At 38.1% G+C, this 27,539-nt stretch overlaps 1 protein-coding gene across 5 annotated transcripts in view; it reads left to right on the top strand.

Moving 5' to 3' along the window:
• The window catches only part of PTPN13 (protein tyrosine phosphatase non-receptor type 13), a 210,665-nt gene extending 183,711 nt beyond the window's left edge, over window positions 1-26,954 (top strand). For 2 of the 5 annotated variants that reach the window (XM_045880823.3, XM_045880824.3), the window contains exons 38-48: window positions 1,630-1,723; window positions 2,839-2,976; window positions 3,075-3,163; window positions 8,506-8,561; window positions 10,615-10,721; window positions 12,707-12,855; window positions 14,544-14,634; window positions 17,058-17,395; window positions 19,174-19,389; window positions 21,571-21,633; window positions 23,994-26,954. In XM_045880823.3, the coding sequence (XP_045736779.1) occupies window positions 1,630-1,723; window positions 2,839-2,976; window positions 3,075-3,163; window positions 8,506-8,561; window positions 10,615-10,721; window positions 12,707-12,855; window positions 14,544-14,634; window positions 17,058-17,395; window positions 19,174-19,389; window positions 21,571-21,633; window positions 23,994-24,089 (1,437 nt within the window). In that variant the 3' untranslated portion in view covers window positions 24,090-26,954. Of the gene's footprint in view, window positions 1-359; window positions 1,003-1,629; window positions 1,724-2,838; window positions 2,977-3,074; window positions 3,164-8,505; window positions 8,562-10,569; window positions 10,722-12,706; window positions 12,856-14,543; window positions 14,635-17,057; window positions 17,396-19,173; window positions 19,390-21,570; window positions 21,634-23,993 lie in introns of those variants that run through there. The other 3 variants (XM_045880821.3, XM_045880828.3, XM_064584739.1) reach the window with 3 other exon arrangements.
• Window positions 26,955-27,539: the final 585 nt, after the last annotated feature.

The following is a 27,539-nucleotide window of genomic DNA, read 5'->3' on the forward strand; positions in this document are numbered from 1 at the left end:
CGAAACTACTTTAATACATAACCAAATTCCACTTTGAGCTTTCTCTTTAAGGCCTTATGTATTCCCATTCGTTTGGTTAGCATTTCTTTTTATGATTTTCTTCTGGCATGTAATGTACATTCTAAAATGATCCCAGCTGGATCTTCATTTTGTGGAATTGTTTAATCCCACACACATCCCATACAGTCTATTCAGAACCCCACTATTTGAAAGTCTTTCCATGTAAGATCCAGAGCTGAGGCATTGGTCTCCTAGGAATCTGAAAACCCTATCATCTCAACAAGATTTCTGGATAAGAGCTGGATTTAGCATAGAAAGAAAACTTGGTGACCAGAAGGTCAAAATTCTATGTCTTTCAGCTCACTGGTACAGCAAATCCTGAAAAGATATTGCAGTAGAAGAATTATTAGGCAGAAATGATTGGGACACGTAAATAATTGAGGTACAACAACACCCACTACTCCCTGTTTATTCATAAAGTCTACAATTACACAGAGCTGGAACACCGGAATTTTCATGTATATCTAGTGTTAGTCATGCTGTATGGTGTTCATTTTCTTTTTAAATATCAGCATGTTGAAAGGGAGAAGGGGAGGATTTCTGTTTAAATTAATATGAAACTCTTAGAAACTAGGATCTCTGTTACTCACGATTTCAAACATTTTTTTGTTGGAGTTCAACTCTTTCAGGAAGTCTCTCAAACAATATTCTGTCCTTGATGCTAACGTCTGTACTATGAATTTCACGTAAAGATTGGAGTTTCACAATCCAGTAAAACTTGACATTATGTAACCACTAGTTATGAAGAAATAATTCTGTCACATCTACCATTTTTACTTTTTGTCTTGATAAAAAGAATAAGATCTTCAGAGCAAACCACCTTTTATTTGTATATAATTATTTTAATTTATTCTAATCATTTAATTTTGCATTTTTGCTCAAATCAGTTTTCTTTCAATAGGCCATGCACCATGAAGTGGTCACAATTTACCATTGAATTAGAAAGTTACATTCTATTCAATAATTAATTTATAGTTAGGCACCCATTGTTACTTTTCTTAAATTGAGGTGAGATTTAGCCTAGATTTGAAAATCTTTATACCCAGCAGTTGACTAGAATGATAAACTAAACTAGAGTGTGTGTCCAAGTCACAGCTTCACAGATACTTTTAAAAGATGATTTTTTTCCCTTTCCCTCAACTTCTGAGTTTAATGATCCTATAAAACTTTCCTAAAAAGTTTTATGAAAGCTAAGTCCCATAAGATATGCCTCAAAAAAGAAATTTCTGCAGTCAAACAGATTTAAGAAATACTACATAATAGAGTTTTCTTTGGCAACTCAAAATTCATAATAGTAAACATTGTGAGAATTCTTGGAATAAAAATAATGATTTGATGTTACGTAATCTGTTTCCAGAGATTTTCAGTGATGGAAAGTCCCATCCTCTTTGTACATTCCATTGTACTGATGTTTCCTAGAAACACTGATCTATTATGGGCAGATATAAAATGGATTTTGTACTAAGAAAGAGGGAGAGAAGGACATGGTAGGGAAATCTACAGTCCCTCCCTAATCTTGGAAGTTAGTAATATAGTAAACTAATGATTTGCTCTGGTTTCATACTTTAGGTTAATGGGGAAGAAATAATTGAAGTTTTGTACCCTGAAGGAAAATGTTCTACTTATCAGATGAAGGGATCAGCAAATTTGATTCTCTCCAAAGGTAGTTTTCCAAATCAATCATCCAATTACTCTAAATGCCCTAATAATTCAGGTAACAAAGAAATATTAGGTATTGGGTTTACATGTTTCCATAGTGTAAAATGGAAGGATTGTTGTTCAAAGAAATAAAAGAACAATGTAAAATTTATTGTTAGCTGCATTACTGTATAAATGTACTGTATTCATTCTCATCTCTAATGTTAAGAATATTTTTAAATGATAGAAAAGATGGCTGGTTTTGTTTTTTTTTTAAGATTTTATTTATTTATTTGACAGAGACACAGCGAGAGAGGGAACACAAGCAGGGGGAGTGGGAGAGGGAGAAGCAGGCCTCCCGCCGAGCACAGCAGGGAGCCGATGTGGGGCTCAATCCCAGGACCCCAGGATCAATGACCTGAGCCGAAGGCAGATGCTTAATGACTGAGCCACCCAGGCACCCCAAGATGGCTGTTTTTGTTTGATAGTGTTGCTTATATTCTTTGAAGCAACAATTCTAATAAGTTAGAAAATATTTCTTGAGGATGTTTGGGCTGCCCTATTATATCCTTAATCTTTGTAAATTTTATTTCATTTTTTTTTAAGAGAGCATGTGCGCACAAGAGCACACATGGTGGGGGGGCGTTGGGCAGAGGGAGAGAGAGAGAATCTTAAGCAGGCTCCACACCCAATGCACCGTGCGATGTGGGGGCTCGCTCACATGACCCTGATACCCTGACGTGAGCCAAAAACCAAGAATTGGACCCTTAACCAACTAAGCCAACCAGGCACCCCAGTATACCCTTAATTTTTGTAACATAACTTCTTTAGTTGAATTTCTTTCATGAATTAATAATTTGGGATTGATTTAGGAAAATAATCATTAAGTTATTGATTCACAGACATAGATTTTGGTTTATTTAACTTGTATTTGTATGGTCTTTTGTCATGGCAGCCAGAGTCATGTTGGGACTAGAAATGTCTAGGTTCCACAAGTATAAATTGCTTTTCCAGTTCTGGCTGCTTTTCAAAGGAGATGCTTAAAATTTGAAAGACCTGCTATCTTTGATTTGACACGGTGTCTCTTTCTTATATCAATATTTTTAAAGTAAAATCTCACGTAAATTCCTGTTTTTCAAGAATCTAATGTACAAGAAGATGATATCTATGATGATCCTCAAGAAGCTGAAGTTATTCAGTCTCTGCTGGATGTTGTGGATGAGGAAGCCCAGAATCTTTTAAACCAAAATAATGCAGCAGGAGATGCCTGTATTTCAGGTAGATGAACCAGAGTGAATAAGCCAGTATACTCAAGAGTACAAGAAGGCCCCTGGGGAGCATTTTAACTCCTTTTGGCCCATTTATTTCTCTCCCAGGTTCATTGAAAACCAATGGGCAGTTATCTGAAGGGAGAGCAGAAGATAAAGACTGTGATGGTTCACCATTACCTGAAGATTTTACAGAGGTAAGGATAATACCTAGATAAACACTCTAGGATGCTGTATATTGTTAGAATTATGTATCTCCTTAAGCTTGCTTTCTCTACTAAGGCTTTAACCTCTGCCTCCCCTGCCTCCACCATTTCTGATTTCCCAGCACTGCTCACCCCCTGCCCTGACCCTGGCATTCACAGGTTTATATGTATTTCTCTGGTTCCCATAGGCATTTGCGTTTGTAACCTGTCCTAGTGTGCTTGGACTGCCATCGCAAAATACCACCAACTAGGTGGCTTAAAATACAGAAATTCATTTTCTCACAATTCTGGAGGCTGAAAGTCCAAGATCACTATGCCAGCAGAGTTGGTTTCTGATGAAACGCTCTCCTTGGCTTGCAGATGGCCACCTTTTCACTGTGTCCTCACATGGCCATTCCTCTGTGTTCATGCACTCCTGGTGTCTCTTCCTTTTCTTATAAGGACACCAGTCCTGTTGGATTAGGGTCCCATCCTTATGACCTCATTTAGCTTTAATTACCTCGATAAAGATCCTAGTCTCCAAACATTATCACATTGGGGGTTAGGGCTTCAACCTGTGAATTGGGGGATCACAATTCAGTCCATAACATAGTCTTTGCTTTAACCAGTTATAAAATATAATTAAGTAAAATTTCATTCACAATAGTTAAAAACAAATAAAAGCTATAGGCATAAATTCAACCCCAAATGTGTAAGACCTATATTATGGAAACTTTAAAGCTCTACAAAGAAGCAAAAGAAATATTAAATATTTCTATTCTTTGATAGAAAAACCTAAAATTTAAATTCTCCCTAGATTTACCCTTAAGTTAAATATGGTCCCATAAAATATTTCGACTTTTTTTTTTTTTTTTAAATGAGAAGCAGAGTGGTTTGCCAAAATGATTTCAAATTTCACTTGGAAGAAATTAGGATGTAAAACTGTCCAGTACAAATCTAAAAATTAAGGTTCAGCGGTGCCTGGGTGGCTCAAGCAGTTAAGCATCAGCCTTTGGCTCAGGTCATAATCCTGGGGTCCTGGGATTGAGCCTCATGTCGGGCTCCCTGCTCAGTGGGGAATCTGCTTCTCTCTCTCCCTCTCCTCCTCCCCACCACCCCCACTCATGCTCTCTCTCAAATAAAAGGTCTTTAATTAATTAATTAACTAATTAATTAAAGTTCATATCATATAAGTTGTTCTACCACCAAAGTACAGATAGATCCCACAAACTTGCACCTTGAGAATTCAAGATGTTTAAGACCAAACATTTTGGGGCAGTCCATCCTTAAAATTAATAAATTGACACTTGAATATATGGGACTTCTGCTTCAGAATAGATGTTAACTAAGAGTAAACAAAACAAAGAAAGTAAAAAAACAATTCAGGAAAGGAGGAAACAAAGTACTGAGATAAAAACATGAAGTTTCATTTGTATCAAACTCTAAATGTGTTAAAATCACTATGGAAATTATATTCATAAGCAGACAAATTCAAAAAAGACAAATATGACTAATCTCCATAGCTAAAATGAAGATTAAGCCAATATTCTGGAAAAGTTTTCTGTTTCATCCTATATTTCTAGAATATTGCCTATATTTGAGTAATTTTAAGTTTCTTACAACTTCCTAAAATACTCAGTTTTTCATAGGTGCATCTCTGGGTTCACTATAAATGAATTGTAGATTATTTACTGAATTGGTTCTTAACATTGTATTCTACAACCCTGGAAGTTTTGTGGATTTTTTTTTTAACTTTTATTATTGAAATATGGTTGAAATACAATGTTATATTAGTTTCAATTATACAACATAGTGATTTATTTTATAACTGAAAGTTTGTACCTCTTAATCCCCTTTACCTATTTTGCCCATACTCCCCCTCCACCCCATCCCCTCTGGCAACCACCAGTTTATTCTCTGTATCTATGAGTCTGTTTCTGTTGTTTGTTCATTTATTTTTTAGATTCCACATCTCAGTGACGTCATATGGTATTTGTCTTTGTCTTATTTCATTTAGCATGATATTCTGTTGGTCTATCCATGTTGTCACAGATGGCAAGAACTCATTCTTTTTTATGACTGAGTAATATTCCATTGTGTATATATACTCCATCTTTTTTATTCATCTGTTGATGGACCCTTGGGTTACTTCCATATCTTGGCTATTGAAAATATGCTGCAATAGGGGCACTGGCTGGCTCAGATGGTAGAGCATGTGACGCTTGATCTCAGGGTTGTGAGTTCAAGCCCTGTGTTGGGTATAAAGATTACTTAAAAAAAAAAAAAATGCTGCAATAAACATAGGGGTACTTCTTTTTCAGATTCATGTTTTCATTTTCTTTATGTAAATACCCAGTAGTGGATTACTGGATTATATGTACAATCCTGAAAGTCTCAGGGTTTTAACCCTATGGGCCGAAAGTTAAGCTACTAATCATGGTATTATAAAGAGTGTAGTATACTGCATAGTCATTTGTCACTCTACTGTAATTTGTCACTCTACACTTGACTACCTCTTAATGAAATACTTAAGGCCAGTGTCTGAGTCTTACTTATGAATGCCAGTCATATACATAATGTAAATCATCATCTAATCTTTCAACTCTGTTCATTAGCTATTACTGAACTTGTTTGACTCTAATTAAGCTGGGGATAACAGACTAAGAAGGTATGTCAGGGTTTTTGTCCTAAATTTGCTTATATAGTCTAGTAGTCAATTTGGGAGTTTTACACATATAAATAAGTAAGTGTAATTTTTAAAATTATAGTAAAAACATGTCTTGGTAAATGTTTGTATGGAATTCAGAGAGTGTCTTAAAGAACTAGGAAATAATAGGGACCATACAGGAGTGGATGTATATGTTATTAAAGCTTCCTAGAGAATTAGCCTTTTAAAGGTGTTTGATAGGTGAGAGGCTATGGGAAAGAGCATTCCATACTGAGGAGTTGCTTAGCAAAGATATGAAGGTTTGGATCAGCCTGGGACTTTCATGTCAGTAAATCATTGCAGGTAGGGTGTCACGTGGTGTCTTGAAAGCTAGGCTGAAGAGATAGGCAGGGGTAAGTTCAGCAAGCGACTTAGATGCTGTGCCAAGAGGTTTGATCTTTCTACATCTCAGGGCAGGCAACTTTGCTGGGAGAGGTAGAAACACATGAGGTCAGAAGAGCTAGGATGAAAAGAAGAAAGGCGTGTCCTGCAAAGACATGGCATCATTTTGCTGAAATACATCTGTGTGATTCCTATGTTATTTCTCATTCTGGTTATTCTTAAAAAGTTTTTAAATTTGTAGTTAAACAGTACAAAACTTTCAGTGGCTTTCCATCACCTATAAGATAATCATGCTTGACTCTGGGATCCTGGCTTTATGGGAGCTCAACCAATGTAGTCACACAGCCCTGAGCTTATAAGAGGTCCTCTCTTATTTGTAAAATAATGCTGTGTCATCACCATCTTGAAATTCTTAGTAATTTTTTAACAAGAAATCCCATATTTTCAGTTGACACTGGGCACTACAAATGACAGAGTTGGTCTTGGATCCAGGAGATATTTCTATTTTTCAAGTTGCTGGATCTGGATTCTTTGAGCAGTAGGATAACAAACTAACCTTCACATGGGCTGGCCATGATAAAAGCCCTAAATCTTTTCACTGAGGCAGTACGAGAGCTACCTCGTGTTCCAAAGAGCCTACAATCCAGAATGAGAAGAGACACTGAAAGCCCGTCTCCTTAACCCAATCCTCCCCCCTGCACAGGTGAACTTTGCAAAAATAGTGGGAAATTGTTATCACGGTCATTGGTATCGTACAGTGTAATGGGGAGGACAAGAGAGTGATCAAGTACACACCCAAATAAACAAGCAATTACAAGTTGTGATAAGGCCTATGAAGTTTAAAAAGAAAAAAAGTGCTGCAAAAGAGAATAACCAAGGAGACCTACTTCAGACTGTGCGGTCAGGGCACATCCTTAGAAGGAAAGGACACACTGAATAAAGGAAAAGTACCTTCCACAGGAAGAGCTTTGTGGTGAGAAGGGGTGAGCGATTTTGAAGAGCTAAAAGAAAGACCGGGGATTTGAAGCCCACAGGTAAGTAGAGAATAAAACCAGATGGATCATAGAGGTAGACAGAAGCCAGGTAATTCGGGGTCTTGACAGGAATTTCCCATTGGTTAAGATAATTTGTCCTAATAAAGATTGAAATGGGGGCGCCTGGGTGGCTCAGTTGGTTAAGCGACTGCCTTCGGCTCAGGTCATGATCCTGGAGTCCCGGATCGAGTCCCGCATCGGGCTCCCTGCTCGGCGGGGAGTCTGCTTCTCCCTCTGACCCTCCTCCCTCTCATGCTCTCTGTCTCTCATTCTCTCTCTCTCAAATAAATAAAAAAAAAAAAGATTGAAATGTAAGATTTATTAACCATGTTAGAATGAAACTTGGCATCTTCTAATTGTAGCAAACTGCTCCTGCAGTATTTGGGTCTCTGAGACACCATCTCCCATTACAGTATGAGCTGATTGGTCTATGTTCTCCGTGGAGAGACTCCTCATTTTAATAATAAAAGGGAGGGGCGCCTGGGTGGCTCAGTCGTTAAGCGTCTGCCTTCAGCTCAGGTCATGATCCCGGGGTCCTGGGATCGAGTCCCGCATCGGGCTCCCTGCTCTGCGGGGAGCCTGCTTCTCTCTCTCCCACTCCCCCTGCTTGTGCTCTCTCTCTCGCTGTGTTTCTCTGTCGAAAAAATAAAATATTTAAAAATAATAATAATAATAATAAAAGGGAAAGATAATTTAACACATTGAAAATTACTAGGATATTTCTGGAGAGCCCATTTTCAGATTTTAAAGTTGAAGTATTGTAGGGTGCCTGGGTCATGATCTCCAGGTCCTGGGATCGAAATCTGCATTGGGCTCCCTGCTTATCAGGGAGTCTGACTCTCTCTTTCTTTCTCTCTCTCTCTCTCTCCTCCCTCTTCCCCTCACCACCGTTCATTCTCTCTCTCTCAAATAAATAAATAAAATATTGAAGTAGTGTAAAAGCATAAACCAAATATGCATATCTAAATAATCATAGTTTAACTTTTCATCTTGCTTTTTCCTTACCTCTATACTATTAATATCCCTTACATAAGAAAGGAAATCCAAAATGAGTGTGAAGGTGAAGAAGTGGAACCAGCAAAACCTCTTGGGTCACTGAAGATGCCTTAGCCACAGTTTGACATTAATTGAATGTCATATGTGTCTTTGTTACAGGAGGATGGACATAACAGTAAATATAGGAAATAATTAACAGGAAAAAAATGGAACATTCCAAGATTGATTTTTTTTTAACAATGGGCTAATGTGATTTTTATTTCTCTTTATTTTAGTCTGTCAAAATGAATGGCTGTGAAGAATATTGTGAAGAAAAAGTAAAAAGTGAAAGGTAAGAAGATAATCTTTTAAAGTATAACAGTTCCATTCCTTTTTAGAAGTGCTCTGAAGATTTTCATTTAGATGTTGCTTTTGAAATTAATTTATTCTTTTCCAATAAAAGGAGAATATTTGACTAAATTATGGACCTATGGTTGAATATTAAGGGAGGTTTTAGTGACGTGTGACAATGTGTTTGTTAAATGAAGTATATCCTTGACCATGGGAAAAATGAAAGAAAGGTCTAAAAGGGAATGTGCCAACAATGATTATAGTGATTATCTCCTAGTAGGGTTAAAATAAAACCGAAGAAGATAAGAAACATTTTAAAACCCCACAGTTTTGTTTCTTTTTGAAAACAGTTTCTAATACAAAATAGGATTTTTCCTGATACATTGTTTAATGTTTTAAAAAGTTATATATATATAAGTTGGCCAACAAAGTGATTGTACATAAATAAATTTTGCTCCATATCAGATGATAACCTAACAATCAAAGGGAGCTACTTGCATTTTCCTAGAAAAGCAAACTGACAGTGAATTTTGCACTAAATAAAATTAGACAAGGGGGTACATATTATTAATGTAGAAATGCATACAATTTAAATTTAAAAGATTAGCAGATATCTGGGCCAGCTGCCATGAATTGTAAAGATACAGGCTCTACTCTGTTAGGCAGGGGAAGGGGAGGAAGGAGGAAGGGTAGATTAGTATATGTAATTTATTTGGGTGGCAGTTAGAAACACTATTAACATATAAATTTTATCTGCATGTTACGATACGCTTTTTAATTTTAAGATCTCTGAAACCATATACAATCATCGATACTATTTCTTTCTTAATGTGAACAAAACAATAGTGTATCTTACAATGATGGGTATCATAGATTCAAAGAACTGTAGCACATAACCTTCAATCTAGTAATTTTATTTCTAAGAATTGCTCCCACTACCACGTGTGCAAAGACATTTCCACAAAAATTTAATTGCAACATCATTTATATTTCTAAAAAAACATAATATACACAGAATAAATTAGGGTATACTCACACAAGCACCCATGAAATACTAATGCAGCTAATCAAAAGAATGAGAAGGAAGGGAATGCCTGATGGAAGGATCTCCAAACTATATCCTTGCAGACAGAATATACTTACTAGATGACAAAAGCAACCTCATAGGTGCAGAGCTTGCAAATTAAATATTAATTGTAACCCACAATTAGCTGGAGTAGAGGAAAACATCCACCATAAAAGCAGCATAATTGCTGCCCTGTTATTGATGTTTCTGAATATCAGAAAATGAAAAAATGTGTTCAGCCTTTTACATTATCCTTTTTCACCTCATTACTAAACATTTCTCCGCCTAGATTCTCTTCCCTAGCCATCCACCTTACCAGGGAGATGGCATCTACTGTGTACCCTAGAATAATGAGAACTTGTACTGTGCTTTATTACATTAAGTGAGTGCCCTGATACAGAAGTGTCTTTCTAGCCCCCAGCTGTAGCAAAAAATAGATGTCCATCAATAGAGGCTTCTATAAATAATTAAGATACATCCATATAGTACAATAGTAGGTAGCTATTAAAAAGACAAGAGAGGGTCACCTGGGTAGCTCAGTCAGTTAAGCATCCAACTCTTAATCTCAGCACAGGGCTTGATCTTAGGGTCATAAGTTTAAGCCCCACGCTGGGCATTGAGCCTACTTAAAAAAAAAAAAAAAAAACCAAGAGTTATACTCACACAATTATAATGGGTTATCCATGTTGAAGGGCAGAAACAAACCACCACTTTCTCTATCCCCAAGGGGACTCCTTCAATCTAAGGTTCAAAGACAGGATTTGTTTGAGGATAAATTTTAGACTGTACTAAACAATTCTGTGCTTCAGTTTAATTTCCATCTACCAATGAGTTTTAGGACTTGTGGACCTGGACTTTTTTAATCAGATGTTCTATTTTTAAATATCATGATAACTGTAGAGGAAACAAGGGTTCAAGGACATAATATTTAAATTTATTTCAGGGACAAAACTGAAGAAAATATTACCACTGTGTTTTGTTGTCATAGCTTGATTCAAAAGTCACAAGAAAGGAAGCCTGATGATGATGATGAGATAACATGGGGAAGTGATGAATTGCCAATAGAAACAACAAACCATGAAGATTCTGATAAAGGCAAGAATTTTATGAGCAATTCTTTTGTCAAAAATAATAGATTAAAAAAATAAGCGTTTGAAAATTAGTTTTCAGACTATATGGATGTGTTATTTCACTGTATGTGTACATTATTTGGTTCCATACATAAGGTAAAATCACAAGACAAACAGCAGTTATATAACTAGATATTTGCACAGGTGTAGGCTAAAATTCTCAGTGGCTTAAAGTAAAACACACAAATAAATGTGTAAATACTTTAATTAGAAACACAAAATCAGGGGCTCCTGGGTGGCTCAGATGGTTAAGCATCTGCCTTTGGTTCAGGTCATGATCCCAGGGACTGGGATGGAGCCCCGCATCGGGCTCCCTGCTCGGCGGGAAGCCTGCTTCTCCCTCTCCCACTCCCCCTGCTTGTGTTCCCTCTCTCTCTGGATCTCTGTCAAATAAATAGATAAAATCTAAAAAAAAAAAAAAAAAAAAACCCACAAAGTCACAATTTTGTCAAACTGGAAAGAGTCGAGGAATGCATTTTATTTATAATAAAATAGGTAGAATAGCTCAAAGATAGGAAATTATTACCCTTGCATCTCAGCCTCATTTTTTAAAAACAGGAGTTAATTGCTCTGTCCTATTAACTACTTCTTTCATTTTATAACTGAGCCAGTGGAGAAATGAGGCTCCATCCAGTGTATCATTTCTCTCTTTTTTTTTTATAAAGGCAGTGTTCTACTAATGCAATGAAAGACATGGTTTTGTAATCTGAAGTCTTATTAGTTGTTAAAGGAAATTAAAGAAGTTGAATTAAGACTTTTTTGATTTTGGTAAATTGTTGGTGTCAGTGATAGAGCTCTTGTCAAATCCTGTAGCCCATGCTCATCTCCAGCCTTTGAGATCCTGTTGCCTTTACACTAAGGTCTGTAAAAGTTTAATTCTGTATTTACAAATAGCCTTCACCCCACCGGATGTTCAGCTTCTCGAAGTATGTTGTACAGCTTTGTATACCCCACAGAGCCTAGCATTATTGTTGCCTACATAGTAGCTGCATCATCAGAAAGCTTTAATCAACTAATTTACAGCTTTGCAGCTACACAAGACTATAGCAAGAGCTCTCTCCTACTTTTTTCCAGGATAATAGTTGCCTTCTGGTATAAGCAGTTTCCATAGAGCAAGTACTAAATTAGATACATATCTCTTCTAAGACACTGATATCACTTGTTTGATAAGCTCCTAGAGACCCCAAGTTTTCATTTGTATTGAGAAAACTTTCAAATGCCCAAGATACTGGCACTGATTATTGAGCGGGGGTAGAGAAAGGAGGCATTGGTGTTTCTAGTGCAGTGTCCCATTGTAAGGAATTTCTGAAGCATCTCCCTTCATCTTTTCCCCAATGTGCTTGGAAGCTAATTTAAGTGCAAAACATTAATGGGAGTACACACATTTTCATCATGAAAATAATGTCATTTGAGTTAAGAGAAGCAAAAAAAAAAAAAATTAAACTTCTAGAAATTGTAAATACATGAGAGCCAAGAGCCTTAAGAATTTCTAACAGTCAGTGAGGTGTTTCCTTAAAAGTTGGGTACAAGGGCCTTGCTGTGGCCAAGATTTTATGTTGATTGTAGGTATCTGCCTACCTGTTCTCCTGCCGTATTAATTCTAAAGACTCTTGCTTTTGTAAAAAAAAAAAAAAAAATGAGATGAGAATAGGCTCAAATCAGTTCCCTTATTGGCTAAGTCAGTTTTGGGGGAAATTTTTTTAAAAAAATCAACTGCTGTCAGTGCGCCTGGGTGGCTCAGTAGGTTAAGTGTCTGCCTCCAGTTCAGGTCATGATCTCAGCGTCCTGGGATTGAGCCCCACATCAGGCTCCCTGCGCAGGGAGCCCGCTTCTCGCTATCCCTCTGCCCCTCCCCTACCCCTCCCCCTACCCTACCCTTGTGTTTTCTCTCTAAATAAATAAATAAATAAAATCTTTTTTTAAAAAAATCAACTTCTGTCTTCTTGTTAGATCATCCCTTTCTGACAAATGAGGAGCTTGCTGCACTCCCCATCATCAAAGTGCTTCCCTCTGGTAAATACACTGGCACCAAGTTGAAATCAGTCATTCGAACATTGCGAGGTTTATTAGATCAAGGAATTCCTTCTAAGGAGCTGGAGGTAAGTGGCTTCTGCCAATGATTCCTTCCCAGACAAAGTTTTATGCAAAGCTAGGAGAAATTTTGAAAATGTCCATTACTTTATAACTTTACTTCCAGCTAAAAATACCACCTTGTCCTAGCCAGCAAGAAATTAATTTTTCCAATTAGGATCCTAGTAGTATTGATTTAAAGAGATCTCTTTAGCCACTTTGGAGCTTGACAAATCTCCCCAAAGATTACCTTCCCTGCCTCACAGTAGAGATAGAGAGGCTTTTTTTTTTTTTTTAAGTCAAGTGTTAATTCTAACTATCCACTGAACTTTATAATCAATACACTGTAGATGTGGTTCATTAGCAACAGTTTCTAATTTAATACAGCTCCAGAAATATGCCCCTTGGTTCAATGCAGCAGTGGTTCAGAGCCCTTGCTCATGTGGTCTTGCTGGCAACGTCCATATTTACCACTAGGCAAAAGAGGAATGTAGTACCATTGTGGTTTTGGGGTTTACCTTGTTCATCTCCCTCAAACCATATGCTTACTTTGCCCACTTCCTGAGCTTTTCATAGCCACTGAAGTGAAAGGAGCTAACTTCTCTTGAGAGCTTCTGAAATGTGCTAGATGCTTTTTTGTATTTAATACTCAAAATAATGTAAATCACATTAATAGTTTGGAAACAAGTTCACAATAGTTGAGGTATACTCTTCCTCTCCATTTTACAGCAATGATTTCTTCTTTAAGGCTTAAGTTTAAATGTCACCATTCAAAGACCTGCCATAACAACCCTTTATAAAGTAGATCTTTGGGGTGCCTGGGTGGCTCAGTCGTTGGGCATCTGCCTTCAGCTCAGGTCATGATCCCAGGGTCCTGGGATCGAGCCCCGCATAGGACTCCCTGCTCCACGGGAAGCCTGCTTCTCCCTCTCCCACTCCCCCTGCTTGTGTTCCCTCTCTCGCTGTGTCTCTCTCTCAAATAAATAAACAAAATCTTTAAAATAAAAAAGTAGATCTTTATTATTCTCTAACATAACAGCTTGTTAATTTCTTCAAAGCATATATCACAGTATTTGTTTGCGTCTTTACTGCCTCTTTCTCCCAATAGTCTGTAATCTCGAGGAGAATCAGAATCATATCTTCTTCCTCAACATTGTATTCCCAGCACTTATTACAGTGTCCTGCATCTAGTAGGCATTTTCAATATACATTTGCATGGATGGATGAATAAAGAGATAAATGTGTGGATTAATGAGTGAATGAAAAGTGAGAGTGGACTTTAAAACCTAGGACTATCTAACCACAACTCTACCACATGGGTTATTCTATGACCCCACAGATAATATTTTCAAGGAATTCTGCTCCAGCTCATTACTTTAAGCCAAAGTTGCTTTTATATGTTGTTTTTTTCCCTAAAATATGATTATAGACCTCTTTAAACTGAAATTTAAAATTAAGGTACAAAGTACAGCCTCGCAAATTTAGTTGACTACGTGTTAAAGGTATTTGCAGCAATATATTTCATCAACTGGTATATCAGATTAGTACTGGGATTTTAGACTTGCTTATCTTGACAGGACATACCTATTTCTTAACACTCAAAGTCTGCCCTAATCAGTAACCAATTTTACACCCTGCGTATTTAAAGCATTTGCAGTTATTGCTGAATTACTGCTTATCTCAACAAATTTAACTTTATTTCCATTTTTTCTTGCAGAATCTTCAAGAATTAAAACCTTTGGATCAGTGTCTAATTGGACAAACTAAGGAAAACAGAAGAAAGAACCGATATAAAAATATACTTCCCTGTAAGTTTAATCTGACTTCAAATCAAATATATGTCTAAAAAATTTGAACTGATTTAAAACTTTTATGCTAGTTTACCCTATCTCTCACACAAGTGTACACACACACACATACACAAACACATATTTAGAGATTTACATCAGTAACAAATCTAGATATACAATGTGAATTCCTTTTTAAATTATCTATGTATTCTGCAAATCAATCAGAAGAATCTTAACTATTTATTCAGACATTCATGAATTTTTGCAGCATAGTATTAGAAATTAATCAGTGATGCCAAATCAGTAGTTTTATTCTTTTTAAAGATTTGTTTATTTATTTGAGAGAGAAAGAGAGCATGCACATGCATGAGGGGAGGGAAGGGACAGAGGGAGAGGGAGAGTGCGGAGCCCGAGCTCCAGCTCACGACCCTGAGATCATGACCTGAGCCAAAATCAAGAGTCCAGTGCTTAACCAACTGAGCCACCCAGGCGTTCCAAATCAGTAATTTTAAGGTCTTCTTAAAAATATGAATCAGCTTCTACGGGAGAGGGTGCCTGGTTGGCTAGACCAGTTGGTAGACCATGTGACTCTTGATCTCAGGGTCATGAGTTCAAGCCCTACATTGGGTGTGGAGCCTACTTTAAAAAAAATAAAATTAAATAAATAAAAGTATGAATTCGCTTCTGGATGAGCAGTTTCTTAGTTCATGTGTCACACCAACATCTATTTATTCCACTCATTTTAACTTTAGAGAAATCTATGATACATTATACGTGCATGTGGCTGCGGTGGTAATCAACAGTGGTACTACCAGGTTGCATTATAGTTTGAATTGTTTCAGCTACTAGGAGGAAAAAAGGGAATTCTTTTTACCCACACTTTACTAATTTCACCAACATGTGACTTTTTTTTCATATATATAGATATAGCCAAAATATTAATGTCTAGCAACTTCTTTTTTTTTTTTTTAGCAACTTCTTATAGTAATCATCAGCCATATTTATATATATTAGCACATTGGATTCCACTGTGTATGATACAATGATCCTATCTTTGCCAGAAGTCATAAATTCAGAGATCTATAATAGAACCAATAGTGACAAATGATGCAATAAATAACAGTATGACTGAATTTTTTCAACCAAGTTGGAAGACACAAAATTTATTTTGGAAAACTTCCTGTGAAAAGTGAATCTTAGCATTTTAAAAATGAAATTGATAATGGTTCAGCGTAAAGTAGGTAGGAATTATTTCAGCTCCCCCTCCCCCCGAAAATGGCCAGACTAGTATCTCAAAGTCAAATGGGATAAGCCATAAATTCAGAACTCCTGAGTGGATTTGTTTCCATGGACTAAGAGATAGAAGTCAAGTAATTGAAGGGCAATTGATGGAGGATTTTGAAACCTATTACTGAATTCATAATTTGATAATCATAGAAATTACCAGTTAAATTCATAAATGTTTTAAATAGAAATGACTTTTTGGGGAGCCCGGGTGGCTCAGTCATTAAGCGTCTGCCTTTGGCTCAGGTCATGATCCCAGGGTCCTGGGATCAAGCCCCGCATCGGGCTCCCTGCTCAGCGGGAAGCCTGCTTCTCCCTCTCCCACTCCCCCTGCTTGTGTTCCCTCTCTCGCTGTGTCTCTCTCTGTCAAATAAATAAATAAAATCTAAATAAATAAATAAATAAATAAATAAATAAATAAAGTGCTTTTTTAAAAATAAAAATAAATAAATAGAAATGACTTTTGATGTATAACTACTTACAAATTAATTCTCTCAGATAAGATGGTTTACATATACTTTTCACTGGTTTGAAAATTTTATTTTGACTATGAAATTACAATCAGACAGAGACAGGGGCCTATATGCCTGGAGAATAAAGCAAGCTACCTTTTTATTTATTGTGTTCATTATTTTGGCTGCTGATTTATAAGAATATAATTTAATTAGATGAGCAAGAGGTAATTGTGCCTACTATATTTGTAATAAGTACTTTAACAGTTTCATTATAACACTAATTTTTATTTTATGAAATAATCTATCAGCATTGTCATTCATTAAATTCATCATTACTGTCATCATTAAAATAAGGATGGATAAGAGTAGCAAAGTTATGTTTGTTTCTCTAGTAACTTATTAAGAAGTTCTAAAAGTATTGATTGATTTATTAATTTTAATTTTTCAACCAAATCTGCATAAATAATGTCAAATTGTCAGAAACTCACTGAGTTGACATCTTAGATATACTTGTAACAAGAGCAAAATGAGTAAATATAAAATGATTTGACTGTAATTTGAAAATATGCCTTTATTAAGTATTTGTGATTTCTTTTATGGTTCTGAGCAACTTCTCATAATCTTTGACTCCCCCTGTTTATAAGGCTCTTGTTTAAAAATGCATCATATAGATGGCTCTGTTTTGTGGTGGGAAATTCACAGATGATGCTACAAGAGTGCCTCTTGGAGATCAAGGTGGCTATATCAACGCCAGCTTCATTAAGATACCTGTGGGAAAAGAAGAGTTCATTTACATTGCCTGCCAAGGACCTCTCCCTACAACTGTTGGAGATTTCTGGCAGATGATTTGGGAACAAAAATCCACAGTGATAGCCATGATGACCCAAGAAGTGGAAGGGGAAAAAATCAAATGCCAGCGCTATTGGCCTAATGTCCTAGGCCAAACAACAATGGTCAGTGACAGGCTTCGGCTGGCTCTCGTGAGAATGCAGCAGCTAAAGGGCTTTGTAGTAAGGGCAATGGCCCTAGAAGAGATTCAGGTAAGTGAGTTAAATCTTTCCAACTATCTCCTAGTTGGAATGCAAGCCTGGGCACTTTCCACGGTAGCATCCGTGTATTTCTAAAGGAAAGCCAGCAACTTCGGGCTTCCCATTTCAGTGGAACTGAGGTCACCCATTACTTTTTATCTAAGAGAAACTTAAATGTGACCTTCTAAACTGCCAGTTTCCTCTAGTATGTACTGTATTAGGATGAAAATGAGAATACAGGCCTTTAAGGTGACCATTCATCATCCTTTGCTCAGTGATAGAACAGAATGGCTCAGAAGGTATGTGCTAGAAATGTACTTCTTTTTCTAAGGTCAAACCTCTAAGAAGAGTGAATAAAACAATTTTTTAAAAATCTCTAAGTAGCAAATATTCCCCCATAAACACAACGTATTTGGTAATACATGGGCACTTGTAGCATAAATGTTTGTTGTTTGGGTAATTCCTTCTGCAGCCACCTAACCACTGAATCAGTTTAGCTTGAATTAGATAAGTGGATATACCTTAAGTAAAACTGCTCCTTTTCCTCACCTTCACACCCCCTCAGTTCCACCCTCCTCCCCCACCCCCACCTGCTCAAGTATAAGTATGGTTGACCCTTAAACAATACAGGGGTTAGGGGCACTGACTCCCATGCAGTCCAAAATCCACATATAACTTTTGATTCTCCAAAAACTTAACTAGTTAATAGCCTACTGTTGACCAGAAGTCTTACCGATATCATAAATAATTAACACATATTTTATATATTATATGTATTATAGACTGATTCTTACAAGAAAGTAAGCTAGAGAAAAGAACATGTTAATTAAGAAAATCATAAGGAAGAGAAAATATTTATACTACTGTACTATAAAAAAAATCCGTGTATAAGTGGACCTGTACAGTTCAAACCCATGTTGTTCGACGGTCAACTGTAATGGGTTTCCTGTTGGACTTTGACTTGATTCTATTGGTCGAATGTAAATGCAGCCAAAGATTTCCTTCATAGTTTTTGATGTGATTTTATAAAGAATTAAAGATTATACCTTATTCATTCACACCAGCCTACCTATTACTTACGCTAACACAGTTGTTCAATATTCCTTAAATGATTCGTTTAATTAATACATGGTTTGTTTGTAGAGCTCGGGCCCTGTTATGGAATCTAGGGATTCAGCAGTTAGCAAGACAGACAAAAAGAAATCCCTGACCTCATGGAGTTTAGTTGTTAATGAGGAAATACCAGTACTGATGGTGCTGTGGAAAAAACCCTAAAGGAGTTGATTGAGCCACAGGGATGAGGGGGCCGGAAGGGATTTCAGTCAGAAAGAGCAAGTGCAAAGGCCCTGGCTTGAACTGTGCCTCATGTTTTTAAAGAACCACAGAGAGGTCCCTGTGGCTGGAGCAAAGCGGCCACGAGGAGGAGGTCAAGTCTGAGAAGTAGCTGGGTCAAATTATGCAGGGCTTGTAAGGCATTGCAGTGACTTCGGCTTTTATCTAGAGTGAGTCTGAAGTGGAGTCATTTAGAAAAGGTTGTTATTCATATCAATGTAATCTGCTTTTAGGGTTTCAAAAAGTAGTTTTTACCAGTGTTTAAAATGTAGATTTAGCAACCTCCTTGATAAAGACCCTCCATGTGTTCTTTGATGGAGTCTTTTTGTCTCTTGCACCTGTCCTTTGATTTGATCCAATGGGCAAGTCAAAGTTTGAAAGGACAGTGTATTATTAAAAACTAAAACATATGTGTGAAAATATAGTATTTATCTATTTCCTCTATTGTACAATTTCAGACAGGAGAGATACGACATATTTCTCATCTGAATTTCACTGCCTGGCCAGACCACGATACACCTTCTCAGCCAGACGACTTGCTCACTTTTATCTCTTACATGAGACACATTCATAGATCCGGCCCAATCATCACCCACTGCAGCGCTGGCATTGGACGTTCAGGGACCCTGATATGTATAGATGTGGTCTTAGGATTAATCAGTCAAGATCTTGAAGTGAGTACAAGATATAGGCTGAACTAGCATTTGATCAGAATTAACAGTGGAATCTAACTTTTAATAGTGTCTGATGATCTTGGAATTTTTTTATTTAGCAGGGGTTTTGTTGGGGGGGGTACTTAAAATTTTTTTAAGTAATCTCTGTACCCAATGTGGGACTCGAACTCATAAACCCAAGATCAAGAGTCACATACTAGGGGGCGCCTGGGTGGCTCAGATGGTTAAGCATCTGCCTTCGGCTCAGGTCATGATCCCAGGGTCCTGGGATCGAGTCCCGCATCGGGCTCCCTGCTAGGCGGGGAGCCTGCTTCTCTCCTTCTGCCTCTCTCTCTCTCTGACTTTCATGAATTAAAAAAAAAAAAAAAAAAAAGAGTCACATACTCCACCAACTGAGACAGCCAGACACCCCTATTTAGTAGCTTTTATGAATGCCTTAATTTTCTTACTATATCAGATTGTATCTTAGGGGCACCTGGGTGGCTCAGTCAGTTCAGTGTTTGCGTTTGGCTCAGGTCATGATTCCCGGGTCCTGGGATCAAGTCCGACATCGGGCTCCCTGCTCAGTGGGGAGTCTGCTTCTTCCTTTCCCTCTGCCCCTCCCCGCCACTCGTGCTCTCTCTCTCTCTCTCTGTCTCTCAAATAAAATCTTTTTTTTTTTTTTTAAGATTTTTATTTAATTATTTGACAGAGAAAGCGAGAGAAGGAACACAAGCAGGGGGAGTGGGAGAGGGAGAAGCAGGCTTCCTGCTGAGCAGGGAGCCCGATGCGGGGCTCGATCCCAGGACCCTGGGATCATGACCTGAGCTGAAGGCAGACGCTTAACAACTGAGCCACCCAGGTGCCCCAAATAAAATATTTTTTTTAATTGTATTTTAGTAAATGTTCAAAACTACCCAGATCATAATCAAGAAGAAATAATACTTCAATTTTATATTTGTTTTACTGGTTCTGACCATGTGCTCAATATCTCTCATGCAGTATTGCATTTTACTCTTTACAGTCTGTAGGCTTGTATAAGGTAAAGTCAGTGTCACTGTCACATTTAGGGATAGAAATATTGAAGGACTGGGGCACCTGGCCAGCTCAGTCAGCAGAGCATGCAATTCTTGACCTTGGGGTCCTGAGTGCAAGCCTCACATTAGGTGTAGAGCTTACTTAAAAAAAAAAAAAAAATATATATATATATATATATATATAGGGGCACCTGGGTGGTTCAGTCAGTTAAGTCTCTGACTGTGGCTCAGGTCATGATCTCAGGGTCCTGGAATCTGGTCCCAAGGTGCACTCCTTGCTCAGCAGAGAGTCTACTTGTCCCTCTGCCCCTCCCCCCACTTGTGTGCTCTTGCACTCACTCTCACATGAATAAAAATCTTTAGAAATATATATATATAGAAACACAAAAAAAGTATATTTATGAGATAAAAAGTCATATTCTTTTTTTGTTATTGTTTACCTATAAGTGGGAAATGTATACTTTGTTATACAAATTGATGCTAGTCTGTAAAAAATTACTCCCACTTTAGAAAATATTACTAAGTAAACAAAATTAATGAGTATAATCTTACTTAAAATCTAAAGTAGTATAAACCTTACTTAAAATGTTAGAATATCTTACTGTACATAAGCAATTAAAATCATTGTCTCTTAAAGAATTTTCGTTAAAAGTAGTTCTATCTTGCTCTTCACACACTATTATAGCTACCATAATAATTTAAGTAGAACAGAACAAAGTCTGTTTCTCCCTTGTTTCAAACTGGTACTATCAGTGAAAATAAAATGATCAGGAATTTCATTCTGAAAAGCAAACTGTAGGAAAAATAATTTGTCTTTTTTTTTTTTTAATGTTGATATTAGAAATTAGTCAAATTCCAGAGGGGAGAGCATTTCTTTTGGGTATTTGTTTGTGTTTTTTGTTGGGGATTTTCAAATAGAATAACCTCCCCTAATTCTTACAAAGATTGTAAATAAAGTTATCAAATGATGGCAGGGTCAGTCCACTGACTTATTTTGTCCAGAACAGTTTCCCAAGACTGCTAAAAGGAGGAGAATGAGATACAGAATCTTTGGGGTTCAAATTCAGTAACCCTTTTTATCTAACGTATAGTTAGATATCTGTTGAATGAGTGAAAAGACCCAGGAAATTCACTCATTCAACAGATATCTTGTTTTCTTTGGCAGTTTGACATCTCTGACTTAGTACGCTGCATGAGACTACAAAGACATGGAATGGTTCAGACAGAGGTGAGTCTTGGTTGGTGTCTTCTAATGAGGATTTTCATGAAGATGCTGATGTTTTCAAAATTCTGGTTAAACCATTTCTCTTCTTAAAGGGTCTCCACGTTATTACATAAAACCAAAGATTTATGGTGGTAAGCATTAGGACTAATTCAGAAAAATATTAAAATATTTCACAGATATCTCATTTAAATTTTGCCTTTAATTTAAATGCAGGAAATGCAGTATCTGCACTGAACAATATACAGAGAATGGGGTGGCATGTTGATGGGGCAATTGGGGTTGGTACAAAATAGCATATAATTGTGGCATTCTTTCCCCATTTCCAACTTTAAAAAGATATAGAAGGTAACATTCTTGCCACAGAAATTCCCTAAGAGGGAATGGATTCAGCAGCATTGACGAGAAGTCCAGAGGGCAGGCTGGAGTTGCTTAGCTTGGAGAAGGCACTCTTGGGGGAGAGTGAATGGCTGGGTCTTTGTATCCTCTGTTTTGGTCATGTTTTCATTTCTCTTACCTGACATCAAACCATGGTTATATCACCCGCTGACCTACAGACGTGTCTTTCACAGGAGTTACATTATGTAGAGTATCTGTCTGCTCTCAGTGGTTCCCCTATCCTCATTGTTTGTATTGTGAGGAGAGATATGGAAACTATTTTCATATTTCTATAAATTCACATTTCTCTACCTCTTGAAGAATATAGAAGTTTACTATCTTTAAAATTAAAATTTGCCTCCTTTCCTTCAGATACATTTTTAATTCAAGTTAAATCTCCTAAACATTAAGCTGATTTACACATTTTTTAGGTTAAGAAGGCATACTGATCTGTATAAGCAGTTCCTTAAACCCAGGAAATTCACTCATTCAACAGATATCTATTTGAATGCCTCTTATGGACCAGGCACTCTTGGTAGGTGCTTGGAGTACATCAGTGAATGAAAAAAGATCTTCTCATGGGGTAGTGATGAGGAAGGCAGCCATTAAGCAGGTTAACTAAGTAAGTTATATAGGATCTTTGAAAGCTGTAAAATAGAGCGGGGCAAAGAGTTGAGCTGAGGCAGGCTGGGGGAAGTAGTTTAAATAGGGTAGCAGCACTGAGAAAGTAACACTGAAGCAAAGACTTGAAGGAAGTACAGTGCGGGGCATGAGCTAGCTAGCAGTAAGAGCATTTAAAGCAGGCAGAACCACCTGCTCCAAGGTAGGAGCAGGCCTGGTGTGTTTAAGAATGGCCATGGCTGGTGTGGCTGAGGTGAGAAGGGGAGGTGACAGGGCCAGGTCTGGGCTTTCCTCTGAGTGAAATGGAGACATCACAGAATTATCGGTGGGGACTGACATGATCTGACTCACATGTTAAAGGTCCTCTGGCTACTGTGTTAAAACAAGACCCGACTTGGGGAGGAGGATGCAGGGTTAGAAGCAGGGAGGTTAGTTTGGTGGCAGGCAGTGGGCCCAGCCTGGGGTGGTAGGGATATAGGGAGAAGAGGACATTATGGGAAGTAGGTTTGCTAATGGATTGTGGCATGAGAGAAAGTCAAGGACAATCATGTGCAAATGTGGGAAAGTTAAAATACAGATGAGCACAAAGGAAATAAAAGGGTTACTTATATTCCTACTCCAGAATTGTTCATGTTTTAAGCAACCTTACATTCTTTAGGCCAAGCACATGTGTACAGGCATGAACGCTCACATACACCTGACTATTTTAAATGAGATTCAACTGTAGTTAGTGTTTTATTACTTTCCATTTAGTATGTTGTGAATTTTTTCTGTCTACCTTCAGACTCATTAATTCCTTGCAAAGTGTAACAAGAAAACTCAGATCTCTGCACCATCAACTTAACAGAGTAATTTCACCAAAAAAAAGAGTTAATTTTCTAAAAACTTTGATTTCCATATTCTTTTGTTCCAAATATTTAAAGAGTGTTATTTTTGTGTAGCTTCTTGGGTATTTCTTGACATTTCAAAACATCAAGATGAGTTCAATAAATCTAGAGGAAATTTTGTAGGAAGTTTATTTTTCCATTATAAAAGCTAATCATATTACCAAAGCACAGAAATAAAAGTGTCCTACCACAGACAATTTCAGTTAGGACTCTGGGATATTTCCACCTGCCCACTCACTCACCCCCAAGGCTTTGCCCCTCCTCATTTTGTCAGTCTGGTTTCAGTTTCTTATCATTTTTATGACACTGCACAATTCTATATCCTGCTTCTTATATTAAACATTATCACAAAATTTTTCCATATTTTCAAAATTACTCAAACATTTTATATATATATATTTCATATTATACATCTAGAGTCTTCTCTCTCTCTCTCTCTTTCTCTCTCTCTCTCTCTTTTTTTTTTTTTTTTTGCCATAGGATCAATATATTTTCTGCTATAAAGTCATCCTTTATGTGCTGACACGTCTTCAGGCTGAGGAAGAGCAAAAAGAACAGCCACAGCTTCTGAAATAACATGAAAAGAACGGCCTCCTGGATGCTTTTTCATCTTGCTCCCAGCCTCCAGCAGGTGTTCCTGTTCTCTGCTTAAAATAAAGATCACAGGGCAGCAAGTCCATACAATATTATTATGCTTATTCTCCTCTACCTTAGAGGGGCATTCTTCACAACAATAAATAATGTTGAAATGCTGTATTTTTACAGCTACTTTAACCTGTGATAATAATTTAAAAATTTTTAACACTAACTGAACAGTGCAGATCTTAGGGATGATTAAGGCAGCCTTTGATTATAGTTGATGTTACAATGACATGCCGAGTCTATTTTTAATGTACCAATCTTGTTTATAGCAAAATTCTTTCCCAGTATTTTAATAGAGTTATTTTATAGGGGATACTTGAAACCAGTATTTAAGCTTTAAATGACAGCATAGAAAAGAAGTAGTAAATGTTTACTGTATCAGTTTCTAATGTTTACTATATAGAATTTCCTGTAATATATTTATATACTTTTTCATGAAAATGGAGTTATCAGATACATTTGTAACTGCATTATGTTTGTTATGCATCATCTCACTTTGTAAATAAAAATACATCTTAAAAATACGAACAAGCCAAAGTGTGTGCAAATTAAACATTTTCAGCTGTGTGTTCTTTCTATTTTTTTTAAGTAGGCTCCACCCCCAGTGTGGAGCCCAACTCAGGGCTTGAACTCACAACCCTGAGATCAATACCTGAGCTGAGCCCAAGAGTCGGACGCTTAACTGACTCAGCCACCCAGATGCCCCTTCAGTGTGTTTTTTTTATTTTATTTTTTATTTAAATTCAATTTAGTTAACATATGCTGTATTATTAGTTTCAGGGGTAGAACTTAGTGATTCATCAGTTGCATATAACACCCAGTGCTCATTCCATCAAGTGCCCTCCTTAATGCCCGTCACCCAGTTACCCCACCCCCACCGCCCCTCAGTGTGTTACTTCTTAACAACACCCAGGCCCCTGGGGAAGCAAGAACTTTTGGACCCCGACTTCCCATCTCCCCACTTGGTCCTAGTCGTGCCAGCCACAGGGCCCAAGAGTGTTGTTAGAAACCCTGGTAAACCGGGCGCCTGGGTGGCTCAGTAGTTAAGTGTCTGCCTTCAGCTCAGGTCATGATCCCAGGGTTCTGGGATCGAGCCCCCCATCGGGCTCCCTGCTCAGCGGGAGGCCTGCTTCTCCCTCTCCCACTCCCCCTGCTTGTGTTCTCTCTCTCGCTCTCTCTCTCTCTGTCAAATAAATAAATAAAATCTTTAAAAAAAAAAAGAAGAAAGAAAGAAACCCTGGTAAACCTTCAGGGTCTGACATGAGGGTCCTGTACTGACCAACAGTAGCTAAGACATTCAGTCTCCCTGCCTTCTGCCTCCGTGTGAGTACTGTGCCTGATACATAAATCAGAATACTTTCAAGTTCTAATTGTAGTAAAGCTCAGAATATCTAACTGACAAGAGGTAATCGAAAGAAAACACCACCACATTTCCTGGCAGCTTATATTTGGTTCTGCCTGAAGGGAAAGAGATCTGCCTCAAAGAGCCCGCATCTGAGTCTCCGCCTCAGTCCTAATTCCGCCAGCGGTTTCCCACTCCGCCACGAGTGATGCCACGGCAAAACCCGGAAGGCTGCTTCATTCGTCCTCAGGGGACTAACCACTCGGAACTGGTACATTTGAATCTCTGATCTTACCCGAGTGCAACGACTTGCGGGACCCCAATCCTGAGTATCAGGCGCTGTTTGAGAGGGACGTCAGTAAATGCACAGAGCCCCACAACCGTACATTTGACTCCCCACCTGGTCCAAAGTAGCTTCAAATCTGGCAAGAGAAGCATCACCACCACCGCTCCTACTTCAATCAGAACCGTTTTTATAGATTGCATTGTAGCTGAACATTTCATTTGAAAAAAGGTCTCTTTTGCTTTAAAGGATATTTGGAAACGTCTGTTCTGAGCGTGTTGGAATCCTGAGTCCTTGTTTTCCTGTCATAAGCACAGGAAACCAGGCCAGCGGGGCGCTGGGAGCCAGTGTGCAGCTGGAGGTGATTAGCTCTCATCTGCAGTCAACAACAGGGATGGGAGAGGGGAAAGCTGAAGGAGGATCCTTTTTCTGGAAAGAATGTAGCTAGGAAATGGAAACTGTGGCAAGAAAATGTGGTTTCAGTTTACGACCCCTGAATGGAAACTTCATTATAGCAAACATGTTACCACCCTCATCTGGGACCTGGCTCCACTACCATGGAATGGAATGAGACATTGGCTAGGGCCACTCTGGTTAGAAAGTGCATGGCACTTGCATGGTAAGGCAGGCCACTGAGCCAGAGTGACACATGGAGGTACTCAAATGTCAAATGAATGGATAAATACAACATGGTTCTTAACACACATTATAAGTACTATAAAATATACACCAGAAGATGTAACAGCTAAAAACATAATAGAAGCTCGTGTACCTAACAGTCCTGGCCAGGTGAACAGCTCGGCAAGATAGCTCTCTTTCCAATTTTCAGGAACCCAGGCTGATGGAGGTTCTATAATCAACACACAATTTCCAACGTCATCCTGGGAATTGTCTCTATTCCCCCAGCCAGAAAGGGGAAAGAGCATAGAGGACCACCTGTGGGGGATTTTATGAGCTGGGCAGGCATAGAAGCAAAGCACATCATTGTCACTCATTCCATCAGCAAGAACTGGCCAAACGGTGCCCCTGAGTGCAAGGAAGCTGGGAAACGAGTTGGCCAAAACAGCTGTTTGCCCGTGACAACTCTGTGCTACAGAAGGGGAAGCATAAATCATGATGGACTCTATTTCTAAAACTGAAGTGGTGTGTTGTAAAAGAATGGCTTTTTTTTTTTTTTTTAAGATTTTATTTATTTGAGACAGACAGAGAAGGAGAGCAGAAGCACGGAGGAGAGTCTGAGGGAGAGGGAGAAGCAAGCTCCCCGCTGAGCAGAGCTCAAGGTGGGGCTCGATCCCAGGATCCCAGGACCCCAGGACCATGATCCAAGCCGAAGCTAGATGCCCAACTGACTGAGCCACCCAGGTGCCCCAAAAGAATGGTATCTTAAGTATAGTCCTAAGCATTGCAGGATTAGAAACAGCATTTGTCCCCAAATCAAAACTTGGGTAAGTGCCATTAGTAAAAATATTAATGAATTACCATGTTTAAAGGAGAAAAATGGCTGTTGAGAAAAAAATCAGGTGTTCACATCTGTGGTTCCAGATAGCCTGCTAGATCTCTTGCTTTTAAAATGACTATCTATGGGGCATCTGGGTGGCTCAGTCGTCAAGCGTCTGCCTTTGGCTCAGGTCATAATCCCAGGGTCCTGGGATCGAGCCCCACATTGGGCTCCCTGCTCAGCGGGAAGCCTGCTTCTCCCTCTCCCCCTGCCCCTGCTTGTGTTCCCCCTCTCACTGTGTCTCTCTCTGTCAAATAAATA

The sequence above is a fragment of the Mirounga angustirostris genome, unplaced genomic scaffold, assembly GCF_029215605.1.
Source record: "Mirounga angustirostris isolate CCGP_5_RB_7025 unplaced genomic scaffold, mMirAng1.0.hap1 SCAF_2, whole genome shotgun sequence".
Classification (NCBI taxonomy): Eukaryota; Metazoa; Chordata; class Mammalia; order Carnivora; family Phocidae; genus Mirounga; species Mirounga angustirostris.